General features: G+C 35.9%; 1 protein-coding gene across 2 annotated transcripts in view; it reads left to right on the top strand.

Annotated features, from left to right (window-relative positions):
• The window catches only part of POLA1 (DNA polymerase alpha 1, catalytic subunit), a 214,074-nt gene that overhangs the window by 159,613 nt on the left and 30,370 nt on the right, over nt 1-24,091 (top strand). For both annotated transcript variants that reach the window (XM_026075443.1, XM_026075441.1), the window contains exon 35: nt 7,073-7,169. In XM_026075443.1, coding sequence (XP_025931228.1) covers nt 7,073-7,169 — 97 coding nt within the window. The remainder of the gene's footprint in view (nt 1-7,072; nt 7,170-24,091) is intronic.

Below are 24,091 nucleotides of genomic sequence, written 5' to 3'. Positions count from 1 at the left end.
GAAATAATTTGCTATTAAATTTCCTTTCTTTTTTATTTTGCTATGTGTATATTTGTGCCTCCTAAATTTCTTTAATAGTTACTTTTTCTCTAGGATTGTCTAATGAAAATGTTTAATAATGATATTCTCAAGATCCACCCTGGAGGTATTCTGTTAACCCCTTCATTCAGTCCCATGGTACCCTTGTCAGTAGGTGTTGCCATCTGTTCTTCACCCAGTTCCTCACCCACTTTTCTGTTTTTATGCTGGTGTTGCAGTCCAGAGTTGTGTTTCATAGTTGGATCCTCTGTAATGCTCTCACTAATTACTAAACAGGACCTAAACCAGTGCAAGTTCTTGTTATTTCAGTTACTTAATGGAAAAAATCTCTCTCATTTATGGACAGGAATACCCAATCTTGTACTGTGATTCTTTTTTTTTTCCCAATTCATCACCTCATGGAAAAACATCTCTTTTCATTATACAATCCATGTTACTGTAAACACTAGGGAAAAACTTCATCATATCCAAATCCTACCAGATCTCTTTCAGTTTCCTTTTACTTCTTCAGTGGAATGTGTGGGTCTAAATCCCTGCAAAACCAATGTGAACTGAGGCGGATGCGGTACAGAGGGTTAGGAAGGAAACCTTTTTTTTTTTTTTCCAGTTTAATTCCTAAACGATGCTGCTATGAGGAAGGGTCGTGGGCCTTGTCACCTTTAGGAGAAGGCTCCTGCAATTTCAGTTTCCTTCAGAATACTAAGAGAATGCAGCCATTTTGAAAGAGATTGCTCCTCAAGGAATTGCCTTTAGCAAACTGTTCTCGTTCAGCTATGCTGAAAAAGAAACTTAGAAAACTATCACTAATTTATTAATTAATATAGCATATGAATTCTTCAAATGTAGCCAATTCATGGGAGTTCAGTGAGATTTTATTGTCCAAATGTACATTATCCAAGTAACTATTTGGTACAAAAATGGTTTGGCAGGCATTATTACCTTTTTGAAAGAATTACTTTAATTAAACATTTAAGTAAAGTAAACATTTAGGTAAAGTCAATTTACTTGCAAATTTTGTCAAAAGTTCATTTTAGGAATAAAATTCAAAGATCTGTCTGTTTAAGAAATAGGCTTTATTTCTTATACATAAAGCATGGACCTGAGCATTATAAGCATAGAATTGGATTTGCTCCTTATTGTAGCTCTGCAAGCGGTCTTTCTATAACAACATTGGATGTTCTTGTATAACTGCCCAATTCTGCTAAGCTTTTTCTTTTACCCCAAAAAGCAGTAGGATTCACGGCATAATTTTGCAAAAATAGTTTGCGTTTAATGGTTCAAAATTATCCTCTTGTTTCTCTATTATGATAGAATAAAATGAAATTTTCAATAAATAATCTAATCTTGTCTCCAAGCTATATTGTAGTTACCTATTTTGTGTTTTCTAATTAATGGAATTGGGTGTAAATTTTCAGATAAGTGATTGTGTGCAAAAAAAAGTAAATGCTGCAATTTAAATGTATTTTAGATTTCACATTTTTGCTTTATGTTTTTGTTATATGTTTTTAAGGTGCACAGTTTATTTCATCCTACTGGATGCAGACTGGCACTGTATTTTAACAGTGTTTTTTGATGTATAAGAAGACAAAGTTTCAATATATATTATCCTTAGTGTGGGGTGGAGTGGAACATGCATTATGAATATTCAGTGTTGCATTAATTCATACTTTGCTAGCCCTTTTTTTAAAGGAGAGTCTGCCTTCATAATCTAATCGTGAGTTGGGTCTGTGTGAACTCGCTCTGATGAAACTAGCCCATTTTACGAAAGAAAACATGACGTGTAAAAAAAAAAAACCCAAAACAGTTTTACACTTCGTTTTATTATGTTGAAACTATTGTAGCATGGATAGCATTTGGATACATAAATATCCACAATGCCAAGCTGTGCTCTCTTTTTGAAAATAGAAATTGCTGCTCATAAGAGATATGATGGAAAATGTGTGAAGTCTATACAATCTTCCAGCAGTAGATTGAGACCAGTGGCACTTCCCCGAAAAAATAAATTACCCGAAATTTGCAGCACATTCATATTCAATTTCATCACAGCAGATGCTCATTAGTATGTTGTTATTAATTGGTATTCACTTTAGGTTTTGTTTAAAATGAAGATAATAATTAGGTTTTAATTACTGCATCTTTCTGGGGGGGAGGGGAGGAAATGCCTCTCAAAGCCCTGAAGTATTTCCTGTATGCTTTGCTTAGTTACATGTAAGCTTTGAAAATGTCTGAGATCCAGTTTTCCGCCAAGCGACTCCTTTTCTCTCTCTTTTTCTTTCTTTCCTCTTTTTATAGTATTAAGAACTTGTCATAAATAATTTGCTTGATGGACATACTGAATCATATAATAGTAATAAGAGGCACTGTTCTTTCTAATCAAATTACCAAAAAGACTTCTCACAAAAGTAACTCTCTCAAGCAGCTGATTAATGAAGTGGTACCACTGTTTTGTCTTACAATTAATTGAAGTAATACAAATAACTTCTGTAGCCTGTGGAAATTATCTCCTTTGCAAAGCAGTCTAATAGTTAGCAAACTGGGGGTGGTTAGTTTTTTTATTTCTCGTTGCCTTCCTCATTCATAGAAAACATAGGTGACAACTGAAAATGACAAAGACCACCACAGGAGGAAGAAATGGGTATGAGTCAGGTGCAGAAGAAAGCAAAAAGGCAGAGGAAAATGAGAATGCAGAAAAAAAATCAAAGGTTCATGAGTATGGTGGACTATGGAGAAGCAGAGTAATTTGGGAGATGCTAAAGAGTAAATAAAAAACTTAAACCTACTTTTAGAGGATATAAGTCTTCAAAAAAGCACTGACCATCACATCTTGTTTTGGTTCATCCAGGAATCCACAGCACTTTAAAGAAAGTTAATCTAAGTAGGGGCATTTCGTTTTCTCACCTATTCAAGTGTATACTTCATTGTTTTTAAGCACGCAGATACAAAAGTTTTACATACCACTCAAAATGTGTTTAATGGAACAGTACTATATCTAGATGAAATAAGACAGAACTACAGCCATTAGTTCAGTCTTCTGCTGCTGTGCTGTTGTGAATTTCCATCAACTTTTCCTGGTTTTTTTCCCCCTTTTCTTCCTTTCTCAGACCTTTCTTATCTATGATTCTCCACGTCCCCATCCTGCCCTTAGTTAATTACTGAATGTTTCATGGGTTGTAAAGGTCGGCAGGTCAGTCTCTCGGCACCCCGTTAGGAGTGCAGAGAAGAATTAGGCACCTCAGTTGAAGTCCCTTGGGATGTAATCCAAAACAGCCAGCGTGGAGGGAGGGCCCTTCCAGTTTCAACACCTAAATGCAGCTGCCAACAACTTTTTGTCCATAAAAGAAATGCTGACGAGAGAGTGCATGTTTAGTTCTCTTCATGCGCTGCATTCAGGGTGGGAAGGACGCAAACTAATGACTAAATCTTTCCAGGTTCTCTTGCTTTCAGAGAGCTGAGTAAGCTTTGGCATTTTTAAAAAAAGAGGAGCAAGGGTAGACACTGGCAATTCTTCCCCACTTTGTGAGCAAAATTAAGAAAACCAAGTTCAGTTCTCTGTTCTTGCCAGAAGGGCTGCAAACCTGGGTCTGCTACTTCTGGAGAAAATCCCCTACTCACTAACTATATGCTATTATGAAATGAGGGAGTAGGGACCATTCACTATTTGAAATTTGGCTCCAACATGTAAAAAACGCATCAAAGGTGCTGGGCCAGAGAGGACACAAGGTAGCCTTACTCCAGAGCCTCTTGGGGCAGAAGAGACAGCTCTACATTTCAGTCCAGTATCTTGTTCAAACATCAGCAGCTGCAGGAACAAGGATAAAAACCAAGCTATTCATTGCTGTCAAGCCTGGGTGAATTTGGACGTGTGCGGAGGCACAGCTAATGTTCTGGGTCTCCAGAAACACAAGTGTGATATATCTGTGAAGTTTCCTTTGCTAGTGTGTGCCCTAACAAGCATTGCCTAGTGTATATGGTAGCTGAGCAAGATTTTTCTTATGACTGAGCATTTTGTACCCTATTTTTGTGCTCATTCATGAAAAAATTTGGGGAAAATTGCTTTGCCAGTGTTCGTAATTCACGAGTTCTGTTAAGAAGACATCATCGGTTTCCTATTACATGATCTGTGTAATCTTAAATTCTTCCTGGGAAGACACGTTTAAGATTTACATTTGACCTGTTGAAGCTAGAGGATTCTGGAACCTTATTAAACCTAGATTTCTTTAAATGAATACTTGTTGGCCAAGCACAATGATTTTTCTCTATGAATTTTTTTTATCTCATCTGTTAGTTTTCTGTTACATGTGTAATTTTCTATCAAAAGAGTAAATAACTGTGATGAATACAAACCATCTACCTTTTGGTTCCTGTATCTGTTTATTGCTCTTCTAAACAAAATACAAAAATTGTTTGGTTGCTTTGGTACAGAGTGTTCTTTCCATGAATGGAAGCTGTCAAAGAAGCAGACTTACCTGCTGAAGTCAGTTCTTAATGAAATCAAGAAATCAAACATCATGAAACAATACATAAGAGCTTCAAAATGGTTTTATTTTCATGTACGCACAATTCAATCTTGTATGGTAAGAAAGAACAGAAATTCACCATTAACTATGAAGCTTTACTTGGGTTTGAAGTTTAGGGTGCTATGAGTTTTTTGTTTGTTTTCTTTTAAAACCTGTAGGTTATTGGAAATTAAAGGAAATATAAGTGATGGTACAAATCCTTCCTAATGCTCTTATAAATTTAAGATATCTCTTCCTTGGCTTTATATGTATACCATGTACATGCTTAATTTTATGAAAATCTCCAGAACCTTTTGTTTTCCACCAGCATACTAATTGTAAAATATAGCGGGAAGTTAAAGGGAAGGAGGTGTTAACACACTTAAAGTACGAGTAAAAAAATTCTGTGCGTGTCTGTCTATAAATATATATATTTATACATATATATGTATGTATATCTATGTGTGCATGTATAAATTTTTCCATACTGTTTTTTGTATTTTCTTTATCCATTTAGGCAGTGACTTTCAATTAGCCTGCCTACTAATATCAGGTCACTAAACTCCATAGCTGATGCTTTATTCTTTCATGTGGGTTGTCATTCGTTTGCTTCAGTTGGCTGGCAAAGGTTGTTGTATATCCATTACCAGCAACACAGCACTTTGCATTTCTGAATTGACAAGCAGCTATATTGACCTAGCGCTTATTATGGGTCAACAGCTGCGTTAACCGACGGAAGGACTGAGGGGCAATTAAAATGAATTGGCAAAAATATATCTTCCTAATTTACTCCAATTTGTTATTTATGCTAACATTGTATGGCTTCTATGGTGACACTAAACAGAATGGACCCAATAATGGCAATTAACATAAAAATATAATGGCTAATCAAATTGACAGCAACTGTTTCTCATCATCTCGACACACAATACATTATCAAAACAAACTATTATGAAGGAGGTAATTTCAGTGTTCTATTCAACCTGCTTCATGTGTGCAGTCAGGGAGATGTGTACCAGCAATTACAGCTGAATCTAAAAAACTAAACAAATAACTTAATCGCTGTCGTCCTCCTTTTTTCTTCTTCAGGAAGCAGTAATCAGGATTTACTAAAAATAACTGGTGTATAATAGTATAATGATGATGCATATCGTAGAATAGCTAATAAGGAATAAAATAAGCTTCTGTGTGTCTTTTTTTAAAATAGGTTCACATGAAGTGGAAAAAAGTATAATGTTAAAATATTTTAAAAAAAAGGACTAAGCAGGAGTAATAGTTGTCAAATGTCTCAACATGAGTTGCTTAATAGTTATAGATACTTTATAACATGTCAGGAGAAGTGTAAGATTAGTTGAATTTAATACCAAAACTTGGCTTGATTGGGTAGAAAAGTGAAAAGCTGAGTTGAAGCAGGATTCCAATAAGCCTAAGTAGTTTACCAGTTGTTATTCCACTGCATTTGCAGTCTCGTTCCTTGTGGTATACTGAGCAGCAATTTAATGTTAATCTAACCACAACCTTTGTTGGTTTTATAGCTCATCAAGAAAATCTTCAAGAGTTCATACAAGCCTACATGCACCTGAAACATACTGAAATGGACGCTGCTTCTGTGTTTGATGCAGTTATGGTTATTTCATTCCTAATTACATGTTTTTAGAGCACAGGTCTTCAACTGGCCAGTATTTGAACCCCAGTATCAAGCAGAGCCTTGAATGTGGTTTTACTGAACAAGAGTTCAATAAGATTAACTTGAAATGGTTTAGTTGTAGAGTGGTCAAGATAGAACTATCTCATGTCTATCCAAGCAATTTTCTGACACACAGAATGACAACAGTGATATAAATGCATACAGGCATGTACTTTTGAACTAGAGAAATAGCACAGAGGCTTGACATCAGTGACATGCAGAGCATTTAATTGAATATGATATTCCACATGTACACACCTGCAGATTTTTGAACCAAATGTGTGATTACTTACATGCAGTAGCCTTCACAGATGTGTAGAGAAAGACAGTGACATAATCTTTAAAGGTATATATGCAGCTGTTCTTATTTGAATGGCATGTTCACAATTTATATAACCACAGCTGTGTGTGTGTATGGGGAGGGGGGAATACAGCCAAACACCTGTATTCATCAGAAGTATGTATTAACTCTCTTTCTTTTTTGAGATCATGCCATTGTACGGTATACKCAGGCATTAGGAATAAGTTACTCCCTTGTCCTGTCATTCTCATGAATTTCATTTTGCTCCTAGGGCATCACTGTGGTATGACAATATGTATATGTAAAAATGGATAAATTTAGTATGATTTATATAAATGCTTGGTTTAAATTGTGAGAAAAAAGTGTATAAAATGTAGTAAAGAGATTTTGCAGTATAATAATAATAATATAAAAATCTGACATGAACAGGGCATATAGTCTGTTGGAAAAGCACAGAAAGAATTGCCTTTTGATATTGGACATAGAAATGGATGCAAGAGACACTTTTCTTGGAATGGGGTTTTTAATTACTGTCATCTTATATTACAGTATTCTGATAAGGCCCTGTACACCCAGCTCTGCTTTTACCGGTACATTTTTGATGTGGAGTATGCAATGGATAAAGTGATTGCTGAAGATGATAAAGGTAAGTTTAAATTTTTAATTAACTATAGTTTAATAGCAACTTGCCTTCTAGAAGCTAGAACTACACATTTTTACTCCTCAGATCTAAACTACTAGTCTGTAACATAAACCAGAAAGTAGAAGATAGCGTGAATTTAGTAATTCTCTGTAAGAGGAATGTGCTGTGTTGGAATAACCAATTTAAGAGTATGTCGTACATCTCCTTTGTTCTTTTGATGCAACTGTGCTTTGGAAAAAGTGCTTTTCTTACATTACACCGTTAAAGAAATGTCTTTGCGTGGAGTTGGAAGGACATGGCAACATCAGTAAACAGATTAATTAAAAATATCTATTATTTCTTTTAAAAAAAGGCCAATTAAAACTTAAGTTCAACTATTAATATCTAAAAGACCCTTTTTATCAGGGGATAAAATGATGGCACAAGAAAAGCTGTAACACTAATTATCTACAAAGCTCTGTTAAATACACAAATTAAGCTAATGTTAGGAAGACTTTTTTTCATGTCTTCTTCCAATTACCATAACATTTGTGAAGTTAAACAACTCTAAGCTATAATGGATTCGCAACTTTTGTGCAGCTAAGTGATTTTCAAGCTGACAGAAGAGTATTTCTAATGGCAGACTAATGGTTGGCTGATTGGGAATTCTGAATAAAACTGTATTTGGATCTCACCTTTGTAGTGCATTGTTTCACAAAGAGCATTTTCATTGCATCCTGTATGCATTTTTGGTGGTGTCTGTGGAGAAAAGGTGCTCTGGCTGTAGACTGCTGCTACTATTCTGATAGCTGTTCTTCTCTGAAATTCTTTCCCCACCCCTGCCCTCCATCACCAGCTAGGTGGATAGGTGATGGAAAGAGACTAAAACAAAAAAGTCTTTCTAAATGCTGTATTACTAAGCCTTATATAAAGGCCATAATAGCTGCAACCTCTTAGCTAAAAGATGCTCAAATAAGCGAACAATCTGGTCTTGACCTGTTGTATTGATGTTCCTTCTTTCACAAACTCTTATTTCCTTTCTTAATTCTTTTGAGACTGAACTTGCTTTGATATTTGTACTTCAGAGTGGTCTTGTACATCCAAAGAAAGGCACACTGTATAGTCATCTGAGTCTAACAAAACTTCATAGACGTATGGAGGGTATGTTATATAGTTGTAACTACTGCTAGCTAAAAGCAAATGGCTCTGCGTGTAGAACTCTGTCCTAATACAAGGACAAAGAGTAGAAGAGACTTGATGGGCGATTGCATCCAACCCCTGCTCCTGCAGACCACCACRTCTTACAAGGATTGCAAGTTTATGGAACTTTATTTTGAAACCTGTGGGTAATTTTTCCCCTTTTACTGTTCAGTGTGTTTCAGACACTCATTCTATGATGGCTGAAAACTTCACTGTAATTTTTCTATTCTCATTTGTTTGCAGATAGTTTATGTCCATCCACTAAATGTTTGTTGATTTTTCCCTCCCTGAGATTCTCCACTATATTGTTAGAAACAGTGGTGGCCTCTTTTTGTTCTGTTTTAAATTAAGCAAGTTTTTGTTTTAAAATAAACTAAACAGTTTTAAACTTCTTTAGCTTCCTTTTGTAAGAATTGGTCTCTGTTGCATGATCACTCGTCTTAGCACCTTTGTGTGCAATCTTTTCAAGGTTGAATTTGTCTAAGTATGAGGAAGTAGAGTTATACCTGGTATTCCAGATGGTGTCTATCCAGTGTCTTGTACACGGGATCCATACCTTTACTGGATGTACCTCTACTGATACACGCTTAGTTGTGTGTGCCATTTTCATACCTTCATCGTATCATTAACTTGTCATCCTATGATGATAGAAATCTTGAGATCTGAGGATTTTTTTTCCTCTTTCTGAGTCATGAGTTCATCTCTCAGATTTATGGCATTTTGTTTTACTTTAACTTTCTGAATTTCATTATTTTGGACTGCTTAATCTCATTTGCARTTTAAGACTTTACTGTCAGATAAATTATTTCTGAAAAACAGTATGATGTCTTCAGCGTTCACATAATTTCTCACCTTCTGTCTTAGTCAGCAAATAGCATGAATTTATTTTTTGGACCCTCACTACCAACTGGGGAATGTTAAATAAAATTAGCTTCAAGTGTAATTCTCAAGAAATTGTTAGAACTCTGCTATGACCTTCCATTCTCTTCAATAGTTCACCTTTCAGAACAATGTATTGTTCTCTTTTTCTTAGACATTTTAAAGTTATTGTATAACCTTCTTCAACCAGCCAGTGATTTCAGACATGGTGCTATAGCAAGTGCTAAGGTCAGATAAATTTTTCTTTGAAAATGGATTCTCTTCAAAGGGACAAACTAGGTGAGTCTGGTAAACCTATGTACAGTTCTGTCCCATTTTCCATATACCTTTTGTGAGGGCGATGTTTTTCTGTTGCTCCAGAAGTACATGCAGAACTTCAGAATAATTGCTTATGGCTATTCAGATCACTTATTTTGTTCTCATAGGTATGTGTGTTCTGTTTTCTAGTGATATATGTTACTGGTATGATACACTTATTGTGAAACTCTGTAGTATTGGAGTAACAATTTTCATATTCCGATTTTGTCATAATTCCAAAGTGGAAATTTAGTGAACTCTTCCCCTTAACAACATGAAGCTCATGTTTGTTTTCCCTTGAAAGCAAAAAATTTTGTTTCCCTGCCATCATTCATTCAGAAATCGTTCCGTCCTTGACCTGTGTGACCGCAAGGCGGGCAAGAGAGAGTCAGATACTGGCGGAGAGAGACTCTCAAGGTTCATAAGGGGTTAAACAGGATAGACTTAATAAAGGACTTACACTACAGACTGCACGGGGAGCCCCGGGAACTGTGAGGAGGTCGCTGATGGGAGGCTGCTGGAGGTATGGGTTGGATGCACAGACTGGACACACAGACAGGACTTCCCCTGTTGTTCATAAGGGCCCCTTAAATCTTCTAGAACTGTTTCCTTATCTCAGCTGTGCTAACCTTGAGTAGCTACTGCCCGGGAAGCAGCTAGACGTTTTTGACAAGACGGAATATTCCTGCCTCGTTCCGATGGGAATCTGGTCAGTGTGTAGTCTCACACTCTGGCCTGCTACCATGCACTCTGCCAGGCACTGACTCCTTGCCAGATCTTCTGCAGGTGTTCTCACTACAACCTGTGATCAAAACTTTAAGTTTTGTTCAGCTTGGATATCTTCAATCTCTTACTTCTTTACTTTTTATGTGGCTAAACAACATATTTGCTACTGTTTTGTTTTTGTTTTTGTTTTTTGCTTTCTTTAGGGGAGAGAGGTGTTTTTGAAACCTAAATCACATAGACTTTTGGCAATTCTTCTTTTTCTTGTCATCTTTCCTGACTTTTTGCAGACCGCTTGCTCTTCTTTTTCTTATAGATTCTGTTTATTCCTAATAGCAATTTTAAATTATTATTCATGTTGGAGTTGTCTTCTCTAACCCAAAAGATTTTTCCATGGCTTGAGATTCAAGATATAAATGTAATGTTCCACTATAGCTTGAAGGAATCTGTGCCTCCTCTCCATTCAAAATCTTGAAGTTTCACTAGTAGTTCAATTGCATTTTCTATATTTGCCTTTTCAAAATTGAAAATGTTAATTACAAGCAGGCTTTTGTTTATTCAGCCATTTAATTTGAAGATCCCTACTATTTCTCAAAATGGAATCTGAAATAATATTGTTAAATAATTGGGAGTTCAAAAAGTCATCCAAACTGCTTCACTTCCTCACAAGAGGTTCAATACCATTGTTTGCCTAGGCTCCTTTTTAAAGATAGGCTAGGTCTAAAACTTCCTCTGTTTCTACAACTTGTCAGATTTCACAGCCAGTGTCTTCTGGTGCTTCACAAAACTTACCAATAGAGAGCTTGTCTTAATCTCTAAGTGGAATTTTGCTTTCTGAAGCTTATTTTGTCCACCATGGATGATGACTTATTTTCTTCCTTTTAGAGTGTTTTACATTTAAAACCAGACTATTATCTTCTAGATCTTCTTTAAACTACAAACCTGCATTTGGAGGGAGGGAGGGTGTTGCCCTTGTCTGCCTGTTGTTTTATAGACATTTTCTATGATGATAATTTTCACTACAGTCCTTGGACTTTGTCTGCCTCATCTTCATCCTTCTTGATGTAGAGTAGACTTAGCATTACAGGTCAGATCCTACCAGAGTGGAAAACAGCAGAAGGATTAATTAACATGTTTTGCAAGCTATTTTTCTGTCTATTCATACCAGTATGGTGTTTACAACATTTGCAAGAACACTGTTCACTCTTGTTCTACTTGTGAGATAGTGTAATCCTTACGTACTATTCTGCACAGCTGTTTCTAACCAGTTTTTCCCTTTCTGTATTTGTACGGTTGATGTATTTATACAAAGGGACAGTGGTTTTGCACTTTTCTCTGTTAATTAACAGTTTAGGGTGGGGGAGAAAGGTTTCAAATAGATATCCAGTTTCTCAAAACCATTTTAAAAACTAATCTGGTCCTTTAGCATGCTTACAGTTCTTCCCAGTTTATCAGCTACAAAACTGAATTGCAGTTTGATTTGGGAATGCGCTGTGTTCCTTACTTCAGGTCTTTAAGAAAAATATTGATTAGCTCCCTGACAGATACCTGTGCAACTTCGTTCAAGACATCCTTTAATTTTGGCCCTGGGCTATTGATGATCAATATGTGTTTTTCTAAACAAAGCTGACCGTGTTTTCCTAGTACGCTATGAAAATACAAGAACAGAAGTTCTTATATGAGACCAGATCAAAGTCCATCTAGCCTTGTTCCTTATCTCTGGCCAGAAATAGGTGCCAAAGGAAGAATACAAGAACAGTGCAGGCATACTTGTTGCTTTACCCAAAGACCCTCCCAACCTTCAAACATTTCCATCTTAATGACTCTGTCAGCTGGATATGGTATTTAGTAACCTGCAGGGATTTTCTCTTCCACAAATTCATCCAAACTCCCATTGAGCTCATGAGCATCTGTTCAGTGGGTATCAGGAACTTCCTCAGATCCACCACCTGTTGCATAAAGGACCCCATGCTTTTATTTTAAACCCAGTGACTACTGTCTGCCTTTGTTGTCTCTTGGTTCTTGTACTGGAACACAGACCAACAGTGAATCCACACACACTTTTCCATGCTGGTCCTGACCATGTAGACTTCTCTCAAATCCCCCCTGCATCTTTTTCATGGCTTTTCTAAATTGAAGACTACTAATCTCTTTAATTGTTTCACATATAAATTATTTAATTTCTTTGTTCACCTTTCCTTGGAACCTTCTCTCATTTTTCTAAATCTGTCTTGGGATGGGAGACCAAAAGAGGGCACCATATTCAAGATACAGGTGAACCCTGGATTTATACTGTGGCGTAATTGATATTCTCTGTTTTGTTCTCTGTTTTCTCCCAATAATTCCTAATATTTTTGCTTTTTTGCACTGCTGATCATTGAGTAATGGTTTTCACGGAGCTAGCTATTGTAATCTGCTTCTGGTCTTGTCAGAGCTCATTCTTCTGCAATTAAGGTTTGGAAAAAATAATCCTAGGTGTATTGCTTTATGTTTATCTACACTTAATTTAATTTGCCATTTTATAGTCTGGTTACTGATTCTGATAAAATCTTCCTGACTTTCTTTAACATTGACTCAAACCTCTACTATCCTGATAGCACCACAGAGTTACAACCAAATCAGTGTCTTACCTACCTACCTGCCTGCTCTCCCAGGTCATTTATGAATACAGGGCAGGTTGCTGTGGAGCTCCAGTGGTGACCTTTCTCCAGAGCGAGAACTGACCACTTAAACTCTGTTTCCTATCTTTAACCAGTTATTTATCTAGTCCCTCTTATGCCGTGACTGCTTCTCTCTACAATGATTTTGGTAGGAAACTGATGGATGTCTTTAGAAGATCCCCAAGTAAACACAGTATCTGTTGGATCGTCCTTATCCACATGCTTGTTGAACACCTTCCAAGACTCTAGTAAAGTTTGTGAGACAGGCCTTGGCCTGTAACACAAGCTGTGTTAATTCTTCCCCAGTAATTGTATTTATTCAAGTGTCTGCTAATACTGTTCTTTATCATTTCAACTCATTCACACAGTACAGATGTCAGGCTTATTGGCCTGTATTTCACCCAGATTTCCTGGATTTGCCTTTATTATCATCAGAAGACAATTTCAAAAGCCAGACTAAAGTCAAGGTGTGGCATCAGCTAGGTGTCCTCTCTTCCAAGACCTGTTACCCATTGCGATACATACTCAAGATTCTTTGTGTTTCTGCTGTACAAAGTGAAACTCTGAAATTCCTTTGCTGTCTTTCTAAGTTAGGAACTGTTGCACAGTTAGTAACAGGTCAAAAAAACAATTTAATCTTCAATATCGCTATGCCAGAAATCCTAATTCACAGATGCCAGTGATAACATACAGTCTGTTTATTCTCAATTAATTTTGTAAACAATCAGGAAAGGAAAGAATGCTCCATCGTGACTAGTAATGTACTCAAAATGTTTTCAGCCCCTCCTTACACGTTAAAGATTTTCAAAGCTTTGTTGTGGATTTAGTCAATGAGCAGTCAAAGCAGCAGGAAGCAATAGGAGTAACAAAGCAGCAGCATCTTCTGTTCATTTGGATGGAAAAAAACATAGGTGGGCTATCAGTGATTTAAACAGGTGGTGTTTAAATACAGGAGTGTGCTCACTCTGTATGCCTTAACTTCGGAAATGGAAACCAATGTGTTTGTATAGCTACGTCATCAGGAGATCAAAATAGAGTACAGCAGGCTTTACATCATTATTCTATTCAAGTATTGCTGTTGTTAAATGTTCCAAGAGAGTGCTGTTTTCATTTTCCTTCTGCAATAAAGTAAAATCCGTTAAAAATGAAGAGAAACTGAGCCCACATAAAGTCAGTAAAGCTACTCTGCTTCAGACATCACTGGCTCAGTTCTCCCTCCTGCCATAAAACAGAATGTCTTAATGCAAGAGTCTGGATAAGAATTCTGCAGTCTCCTTACTCACAATGACTGCAACATTATTCCAAAAGTAGTGCATTGACATCACTGAGGTTATTCGTGGTGCTTGAAATTTTTTAGTGAAATGGGAATCTGATTATTAAACTCTGTTTCATACCATAAAATGGAGGTGAAAGTGTCTCGCAGTACCGTTTCTAAGAGAGGTAAGGTTACTTGTGTTGTTTGCAATGCATTTAGGTATTTCAGGAACAGAAATCACAAGGATGCTATGGTATATTCTCTCACAGGATATTTTCAAGTATTGAGCCCCTAATTATTGGATTCCCAAACAGTCTGGGCACATCAGTTTAGTGGATAAGCAGAAGAAAGTGAGGATGAGGGGAAGATAACTTTGGAGAAAGTTCATAATGAAATATTCCTGCATGTCAGGAAGACCTGTATCTCCAAAGTATATGCAAGTGCTTGGAAGTAGAATATAATTGTTTAGATTATGTATTTATGGACTGTAGTTTCATTAAACCAAATGCATATTCAGAGGATGATTTTGCACTTTTGTCACAGCCGTGTATATGCCTTACTTCACCCTTCTGTACAAACACTCAAAGCGTCTAGTTTACTTTATGGATGAATAAACTGCAAAATTGTATTGGGAAAAAATGAAACTCTTTTAGGCTGTATGACCTAGATGTAAAAACATGAAATTCAGCTCTGAATATTTGTGTGCATCCTATAATTTAAATGTTGGGTTTTTTCCCCAGTATGTTCATTCCTTGGTGTGCCAAGTATCAGTTTGAAGTGAAATTTTTTTATAGAAGAATTCTTATAACTCTTTGAAAGAAGACCATTTTAAAAGGAGATGTTAGCAGAGCTGCTTGTGTGAGTGTGGCTGAAACGTGTAAGCTGATGGTGGTGGTGGGACATAGGCAGACAGGCTGTTGGGGCTAGGACTGAAAGGATGTGCTTGAGCAAGGAGCTGTTTCTGCTCTGAGATGCAGTGTGGACGTTCTCTCAGACAGAGAAAAGAAAGTGTGTATAGCATGGAGCTGGAAGGATTGTATTGTATATGAAAACAGTGTAATGAAATGGAGATTTTTGGCATCCAAACTATTTGCCACATATTTATCAATCTATAGGCAAGAAGACTACACAAAGTACTTGTTGCACTAAGTAAGGAAGGGGTTATATATTGTGTACATAATTTAATATACTTACATAGTATACTGAAAGGGTTGTATGGTTAATTGCACACAGTTTTTCAATGGAAGATAAGGAGAAATCATATAAATAACCTATATATATATATGTGCGTGTGTGTGTCTTTATTTTTAAGAGAGTGATAGCTGAAACTTGGCATAACTCTGAGAGAGTACAGTTCAGTTACAGAAACCTATTTTTGAGAGCTTTACGTCTCTAGTTGCTGTCACTCAGACTTCAGTTCACCGTAGTGATCTTTGCATCAAAGGAAACAAATGCTCTTCTCCACCTTTGCTCTCAAGTCTCGTCTTTCATCATGTTGTTCTAGAAGAAATTGTAAAATATTAATTTCCAATAATTTAATCTTTGAGTACATCTTCAAAAGCACCTGTTCATTTTTCCTTAACGTATTCTGTTTTGTAGAGGAAGATTTCTGAACTTTTTTGCAGTTTGTCTTAAGCATTATTCAGATGTATCTGCTTGAACAACTGTTACAATGGAGGGGGAGGAAAACACTGGAAACATAAAACTCACAAAAAAATGAGAATGTCTACAAATATAAATTCAGAATTTGAGCATGAATTTTCAATCTTTTACCTAGAAGTGTAAAGGTCCTGGAAAGGTTACAGAGGAAAAACACACATTTTTTCAAATACTGACATGACTGCAAATTTTGAGTCATTGTATCTTGAATATTTTTAAATCTAACTTCTTAAAAACAATAAAAATTTTGCATGCACATTCAGTGCAATTTTTCTGACCCTTTTCCAAGTAATGCATAATGTATTTAGCTGATCTGTAAATCTTAAGTTGTCTTTCCAAAACGATCATACAGTTTTTATTATCATTTCAACATTTTTAATGTCTTATGTGAAACTTTTTTTTTCCCCCATTCTGTTTCTTTTTGTGTGGTGTTCTTCAGATTTTTATGGTCTTTTTGTTAAACCTACAGAATCTAAGTAAACTGCATTATGCTGTAGGTTTCTACAACCCTATCTCTGAGCACAAAGCTTAATGGACTGACACCTCTCTTTGAGTTAGGAATTGTTGTAAATTATTTTCTCTGCTTGTGAATGGAAATAATGAGTTACAACAGCTGTGATACATCCATGATGTGGGAAATCTGTGGCATGACCAGAACTGCATTTACTGTGCCTCTTCTTCTTTCTCTAATAAAATGGTTTTGATTAAGGAAGACTTTTTTTTTTTAAATCACACTAGTGCTAATATTGCAGGTTGGGATGAGGTAGATGGGTTAGCTAACTTCTGACTCCTCGTGACTTGGAATGGTTATTTGATTTCTTCAAAAAAATATCCTGCTGCTGACAGTCTTTTTTTGCGTATATGGGAAAAAGTGAACAAAAATATTGTCTTCTCATTTGCACTTCATTTTTTTACTATTTAAATAGCTATATAGCAGCTTGTGATAGAATATACTATTGCATAGACTATCTAATGCAGTCTGACTCCTTCATCAATTCTCTTTTGACAGTCTCTAAACAGGGAATATACTTTAAAACCTTTATTTCCTTCATCATTTCTTTTTTATCTGCAACTCTGATATTTTCCTGTAGGGACCTTTGTCCTTCTGATTTCATCTGTCTTAATAAAGATTTTGTTTGTTAATGCAAGTCAGAAATGATGAGGCTTGTTTTAATGACTGCTCCTTCTCACAGCAGCAAGCACTTTTCTCTAGCGCAAAGTGAAAGAAGAGCATGTTGCTCCTTGCAGAGGACCCTTAAGTTTGATGGACCTGTGTTTTAGATCCCAGATTTCTGATATCAATGCTAATTCTTTAAAATTATTTCTGTAGAAACTGGAAATATAAACAGTTTTACTCTGTGTAATCCATTCAGTATACATGTGACTAGACATCAGAAGGATAATATAAATCCCAGGTTTTAAAGAGATTTAAAAAAAGATGCAATTATCTGTATGATAAGTCTCATATAAGAAATGTATTTTAGAACTTGCCAGTGATGGCTTTTAATCACTTTGATATTTTGAGGAAAATGGTAGCTTTAAACAGATGATACAGAATTTATTTTTAAAAATGTATTGTGCTTATACAGTTGATGGCTTTTATTTCCATAATGTTTTTTACTACATAATTATACATCTTAATTACGTAATTACCGTCATAATTATTATGTAATTACATGTAGTTCCACTAATTACAAAATCAGGAAGTGTAATTATCTACTAAAAACTTTCCGAAATCTTATTTGTTCACTAGAGATTATTTAAAAGACCAGTGACCTACTGAAGATGGCATACAGTGTTATACATGAAGCCCAACCCTCCTTTTTTCTTCCTTTATGGCCAGTATGGTTTGAGAAGGTTGTAGAAGGACTTTCCTGTCTTTAATTATTATTTCCCTTAAAATTAGTTTTAAAGCCTTGACTGTATTCCCCATAAATCTGGGCCTCTTCATTTTTGTCATTCTTACTCTGAATTTAAGTATTCTGTTACTGGAGTTACATAAAGTTTCACTCTTTGAATTAACACCTTTCTAACTTCATTCTTTGTATTATGTTTGAGCTTAGCTGAGTCTGATGTCTGATGTCGGTTATAAAGATGATAGGAAAAATATTGTTTATGACCATATATATGTGGAGTAAAATCGTGACTCCGCAAAAGATTTGGGGAATGCAACTGATTTCTCTTAGGCCCAAGATTTTTCTTGGGGTGTAAGATTTCTTTTTTTATTTATTTTCCCATATTGATATACATTAATGCCTGTAGGATGATTTATTACTTAATAATGCATGTGTTAAATTTATGTATTTGTCCAACAGTACAGCTTGAAACAAAAATGTTTTACTGCAGGTTACAGGAAAAAAAACCTAATATTCAGGATTTTTTATGGTGGTTTTGTCCTGACACTTGATTGAAACTGTGCGGATGGAAACTATTTGTTTCCCGTATGTTAAGTACGTCTCATGTATTACCTTTGATAGATTGAATTAAGAGTATTGTAAAGTGTTAAATTTACTGGCTGTTCATTCAGTAGCACTGTGACTTGTATTGAAATGACATCAGAAATACAAAGCTTTTTCTCACATTAATCGTGGCAGCAAATATGCATTTATTATGTCCCGATATTAGCTTAAAGAGAAACAACAAAGGGAAAAATACTTTCAACAACAGGAAAGAGAATGCATGTGAAAAAGCTGATGTAAAAAAGTAAATGATTAATAATGAAAAGGCAGAAAATTGTAATCTCTGTGGCAGAAGGGAAATGGTCAAACTGGGACATAAAGAAAATAGGTTACTGTAATATTGAGCTGCAATTTCTGTGGAACTCTCCACGACACAATATTGTGTATGCATGTGTATCTTTGTATAATTTTCCTGTGCTCATTATATAAGCAGCTACTTTACTATATACTTACCAAAAGCTATTTTAATCTCCCAAACTTGGCGTTGGTTCGCAGGTGATGTGAGCCTGACATCTTCTTGATGTTAAATGGAGTTACCTCAGTTTGCATCTACTAAACATATGAATCCAAAGGAGAATTTGTCTCCAAACCAATATGAGTTATATTGACCTATAAAAGAAACATATGGATTCATCAGCTGTGAACGCAGGTTGTAAAACAGGTTTCTTATTTGGTCTCCAAGATGTGAATTAATACTTCAAATAGATTTATTTTAATTATTATACTTACTGAAGTATAATAACCATACAGGAGGCACTTCTTTTGAAATATCTTTCAGTATCCTTAAAAAACAAAACATTTCTATCAAAGACTTGATGAAAATATAACTATACCTTTTTTCTCTGTGGAATAGATGGCAAATTCTTATCTTGATTAAGGACTAGAAGGCTGTGTAGAGAACAGCATAATAATAAATATTTATTCTGTAGAAAACATGAAAGTGGTGTAAATATGTGAATAAAAAGGCAGTGTAAGACAGAGAAGATCTAAATGCAGCTTAAAATTGATTTATGAGTGTTTTTTGTCATCTCTACATCAGAAAAATGTGGCAGTATCAACTAATTCAAGCTGATCCTTCTGTTTGTGCAAAAAAAAAAAAATTGTGAGTACTTGAAGCCATGGGTATTATTGCCCTGACAATAAAGAGTATACAAGAAACTATTTGGAGTACGTATTTCACAAAAGCGTGCGAGAACGCAGCCGCTGCCTGTGGGTCTCACAAGCAGCGCCTCCAGGTTTTGAGTCCTCCTTCTAGCAAAGAGACGATTGTTCCCTGACAGAGAGTGTTTCTATGAGATGAAAAGAGAGAGGAGAACTACCACTCTTTTCTGCAGTTATTTCAAGGATCATCTCATTATAACAGTCTGGTTACCAAATTTCATGTTTCAGGCTGATATAATTCTGTTGACTTTCAAGAACAAATTGATCTTCTGTGACAGGTCAAAATTGGTGGCTAAGCCTTAGAGCAAAAATGCAGCAGGCTGTGTGTCTCTGCTGTCTTGTCCCGCTCCTCTGGGAGGTTTTGGCTGGATGGGAGGGGGTGGTTGACTGGGTTAGGGAGTTGTTTATTTTTATCTAGTGGAAATTAGTTTGGAAGAAGTTGATTTGATCCTGCCAGGATTACAACTGTCAAATGCATATCAAAATGTTTTCCTATCTTATATTATTTAACTCAGAATATAATAATGTAATTATTTTGACATGAAAATGTTAGATACTGTAGTATTTCCATTTATCTTTAAATAGACATTTTTCACTTTGCAAGAGATGCATGCAGTAAGACAAAACAAATGAACAAAAAGGAGTGAGTGACAGCCTAAGTCAGTTTATTTAGACGATAAAACAAATAATATTTGACGTTAATAGAATTTTATGAACTTGGAATTAAAACATCTAGCTATTTATGGTTTGTTCATATTTCTGGTGTAACAATATATGGTGCATAAACAGGCAGCAGAAGACAATACGTCCTCTAAGCTGCATGTTTTTTAGATGAATATTTTTATCAGAAATTGTGTTAAATGTTTTTGGGAAGGACAAAGGTATACTAAAGGAAAACTTCAAATTATGTATCATTTTTATACAGTTCCTATATCATATACATGTATATTCACTCCCAGTTAGTCTACTTTTGATTTTTTGCTAGAGCTGAGCCTCTAGTTTAAAAAAAATTTATTAAAAAATATCTAATGGTAAATGACAAAAACAAATATAGTTAACATATTTACTAAGAGAATATAACTACTATGCTTTTGAACAGTAATTCTTAACTATAGTAATCAAGATCTTGATGTGGAAAACTATTATTTTGTATTTTGAATGCTGCATTGTACAGGAATCAGTGGATTTTAAGTTGGTCATCACATGTACAATTTCATAACTTGATACATAATTCAATGATTTGAAATGTTACTTAATTTAAGAAGTCAAGAGAGTAGTTTCTTGGCCAGCATTAGAGATGAAAAAGAATGTCCCTGATTTTGCAAACTAGCAGACATCTGTGCACAAAATACGTGCGTTTGGTGAAGCACAACAGCTGCCGTACTTCTGATAGGTGCAGAGAGAGAGAGAGAAAGACAGAGAGAGAAATAGGATTTTATCTGAAAGTTTAGTTTCTGGGAATTCGGCTGCAAATTCAAAAACTTTTTCTATTTTTTTTCCTCCTCTGCACTAAAAGATTTAGCTACTGGTTCCCAGTTTAAGCCAAACTTCAAATACCACAGCAAATAACATTTTTTCAATGTTTCCGAAAGACGAAAGCTGTGATCCTGCAGAGCATTTACAGTACAGCATCTATCCCTTTTGCAACTTGGAGTAGGGTCTGGAGGCTTTGGTTAGGTTTGGTTTTATTGTATCGCTGTGGCAAATTTTAAGCATGAGAAGTATTCACTCGCAAGTTCCCATGTAGACACAATATGCAGTTTGTTTCAGTGTTTGGTCTATGAACATATTAGTAGGGTGCCTGTGTTTTCTAGTAAGAACAGAAAGGATACTTTTTCTTCTATATCATGGCATTTGGCACCCTTTACGATTGTTTTTGTTTTGTTTTTTCGTACATAAACACAGTCTCTGTCTTACTAGTGAACATGGCTGCTGCATTGACCGGTAGAGCATCCATGACCAACCGTGCTCTGTTAGAAGCCATCCCGTCAGCAGCCCCTTTTGCCCGTGCCCCCTGCGGCGCAGCTGGCTGCTGCTCTCACCGCCTCTCGCGTCCCAGGTCTCTCTGCAGTCATGGCAAAGAGCACTCGCTCGCATTCCTATGAACCCTGGGTTTGCTCAAGCCTCTCAACCTGCAGGTATGCTTCAAAAAGTAAAAGCACTCCTAATTGAAAAGGAAGAAGCAGTTGAAGTTATGACAGCCTTTGTAAACTCTTTCTCTTCAACTATAGTATAGTACCTAATACGTGTCATATGAGAGAGCAGTGTTGATAGCAATGATTTATCACTTAAAGCACCAGCGCATTCCTTTTTCCCTTCTTTCAGTTCTGTTAACTGCTCTTTGGGGGGGAATATGATGATCCAGAGAGCTTTTAAAAACTCTAAATGACAGAAATGCTGGGCTTTCAGGGACTCTCATCTCCACCTCTCTTTGCTGCCTTATTGCTCAGAGACCCTTTGGGTAATAGGTTTCAGTTTCCAGCTTCCATCAGCTTCCAGTGTGACCTAGGAGAAGTTTTAGACCCATGCCTTTCCAGGGATTTGGGTGCTGGTGCTTGACTATCACTAAGGACCTGGGCTTTCCTTTTGTGTTACCACGTCTTTAAAATATATATATATATATATATATATATATATATATATAGCTGTAAAAGGAGAGTGACGGTACACTCATACTTTACAAAGATCATATGAGAATAAACGAAAGAAGGCTAAGATATAACCACAGACTACCACAGGATAAGATAATGTGAACAAGTAATTACCATGGTAAAGTCTTACATTGGACATTCACACCTTAGGATACCTTTCAGTTACTTGTTTGTGTGCCCCTACCTGAACTGTAGAAACCATATTAGTGGTTCAGCGTTACACTTTGAAAATTATGTTGCACTCCAACAGGATTTGAGGTTTTCTGTAACATAGCAATTACAGAACTAAAGCTTTCTTTTTTTCATGGGGGGGTAGTGGTTATTTATTTGTTTGATCTTTGCTTAAGAAACAACTTTCAGTTGTCACACCAAAATCCATGGCACTGTGTTGGTACCATAATCAAGGGCCTGATAAAATATTAACATTAAGGTAGCTTTTTATTAGGCTGTCTTAGGGATTTATGTGCTTTCTATTTAACAGATTGTGTTTAATAAAGGCAAGGAGAAATGCCTGTACGGAATTACACATGAGGAAAAAGCATTAATGCAAAGGAAGAATAAGGAAATAAAAGAGCGAACCAGATGTATAAAGTGAGCACTTAACATGCAAATTTGACAAAAAAAAAAAAAAGAGAGAGAGAAAAAATTCACCATACAGTAAATGTGAGAGAGTCCTGAAAAACAGAAATGTTGAAGGATTTGGAGAGGCAACAATAAATGAAACTAATTTGCAGTGCAGCCTGACAGCAAAATTGGCCTCTACAAAATGTAACCTCTATTTTTATGGGCTGTTTGAACCAATGTGGTTAAAATTAGGACCTGCATGTCCAGTGGAAGCTCCCAGTCTTTGGATTTCACTACTGTTGTACTTGTTATCCTGTGAGGAATTCTTTTTTAATTAGAAAGTGTTGAATAAGATCTTTATGTGTGTGTTATTAAAAATTGTTGCACAGTCATAGGCACAAGTCTTACATTGGCATTAGCTGTCTTTGAAAGAATTCTAGAGTTGGAGTAGTTTGAAAACAGTTCGTTTTGTATCATCTTGTTCTGGATATGAAAAGGGGGGAAGGGAAAAAGACTCTGGAGAAGCATGTGATAAAGATGTTTTTTATCATCCTCTAAACATAAAATATGATTTGGGAGGAAGTCTCTCTTCTGTGCAGAAATCAGCAATTTTACAGATGGAGTACTTCCTTCTTGGTAAGATTCTTCAGCAGTTGCAAGCTGATGTTTTTGAAATGTCTTTAGTAGGCCAGTATTTCTGTTGAATAGTACATTTTTTGAAGGCCGTTATTATGATAAACCAGGTTCTTAGCATAATTCAAATTAGTGTATATACTTTGGTTTTAAAAATGGAATTCTACTGCAGAGTGTGAACCACAAATGGCACTCAGGAAAAAAGATACTATTGAACATGCTCAGAAATTTTTAAATTTAAAGACTTTCCAACAATGTGAGTGTGCTTTGTGTTGCCAGTTGGGTCTAAATAAGAGAGGCCCAGGGAATGCCTCAAGGTCAAACAAACTTTTCATTATAAAGTAAAACTCTCTAGTGCAATATATTCCAATTATAAAGATAATATAAATCACCACAGTGACAGGCTTACTTAAACAGTAAGAAGTCACCTTTATCTTTTCAGCTGATATACATTGCCTTTAATAAAAAAAGAAAAAGAGTGAGTGCTGAGTTAGGAAATGGTAGGCAGCAACAGTAAGTTTAGGAATGAGTGGGGGTACACACAAAAGTTTTCCTCCCTTTAGAGGAAATCCATCTGATGCTTTGCTTTCACAGATGCAAAGGGGAGAGAGGAGTGGAGAGAAGATCCCTCATCTTTCCCTGGGTAAGGTTTTCTGTGCAGCCACAGGTGATCCACCACTGGATATGCCTCCCAAAGTGGTGTGTGTATGGTGATATTTGAGATGAAATTTGTCACTTGTGCTACATATGCAACAAGATCCTAGTAGAGATGTGACATGAACACTGCTAAAATATGAAATATCTC

The sequence above is a fragment of the Apteryx rowi genome, unplaced genomic scaffold (assembly GCF_003343035.1).
Source record: "Apteryx rowi isolate R43461 unplaced genomic scaffold, aptRow1 scaffold_403, whole genome shotgun sequence".
Taxonomy (NCBI): Eukaryota; Metazoa; Chordata; class Aves; order Apterygiformes; family Apterygidae; genus Apteryx; species Apteryx rowi.
The sequence above is the reverse complement of the archived record's forward strand: the minus strand, read 5'-3'. Positions and strand labels throughout refer to the sequence as shown.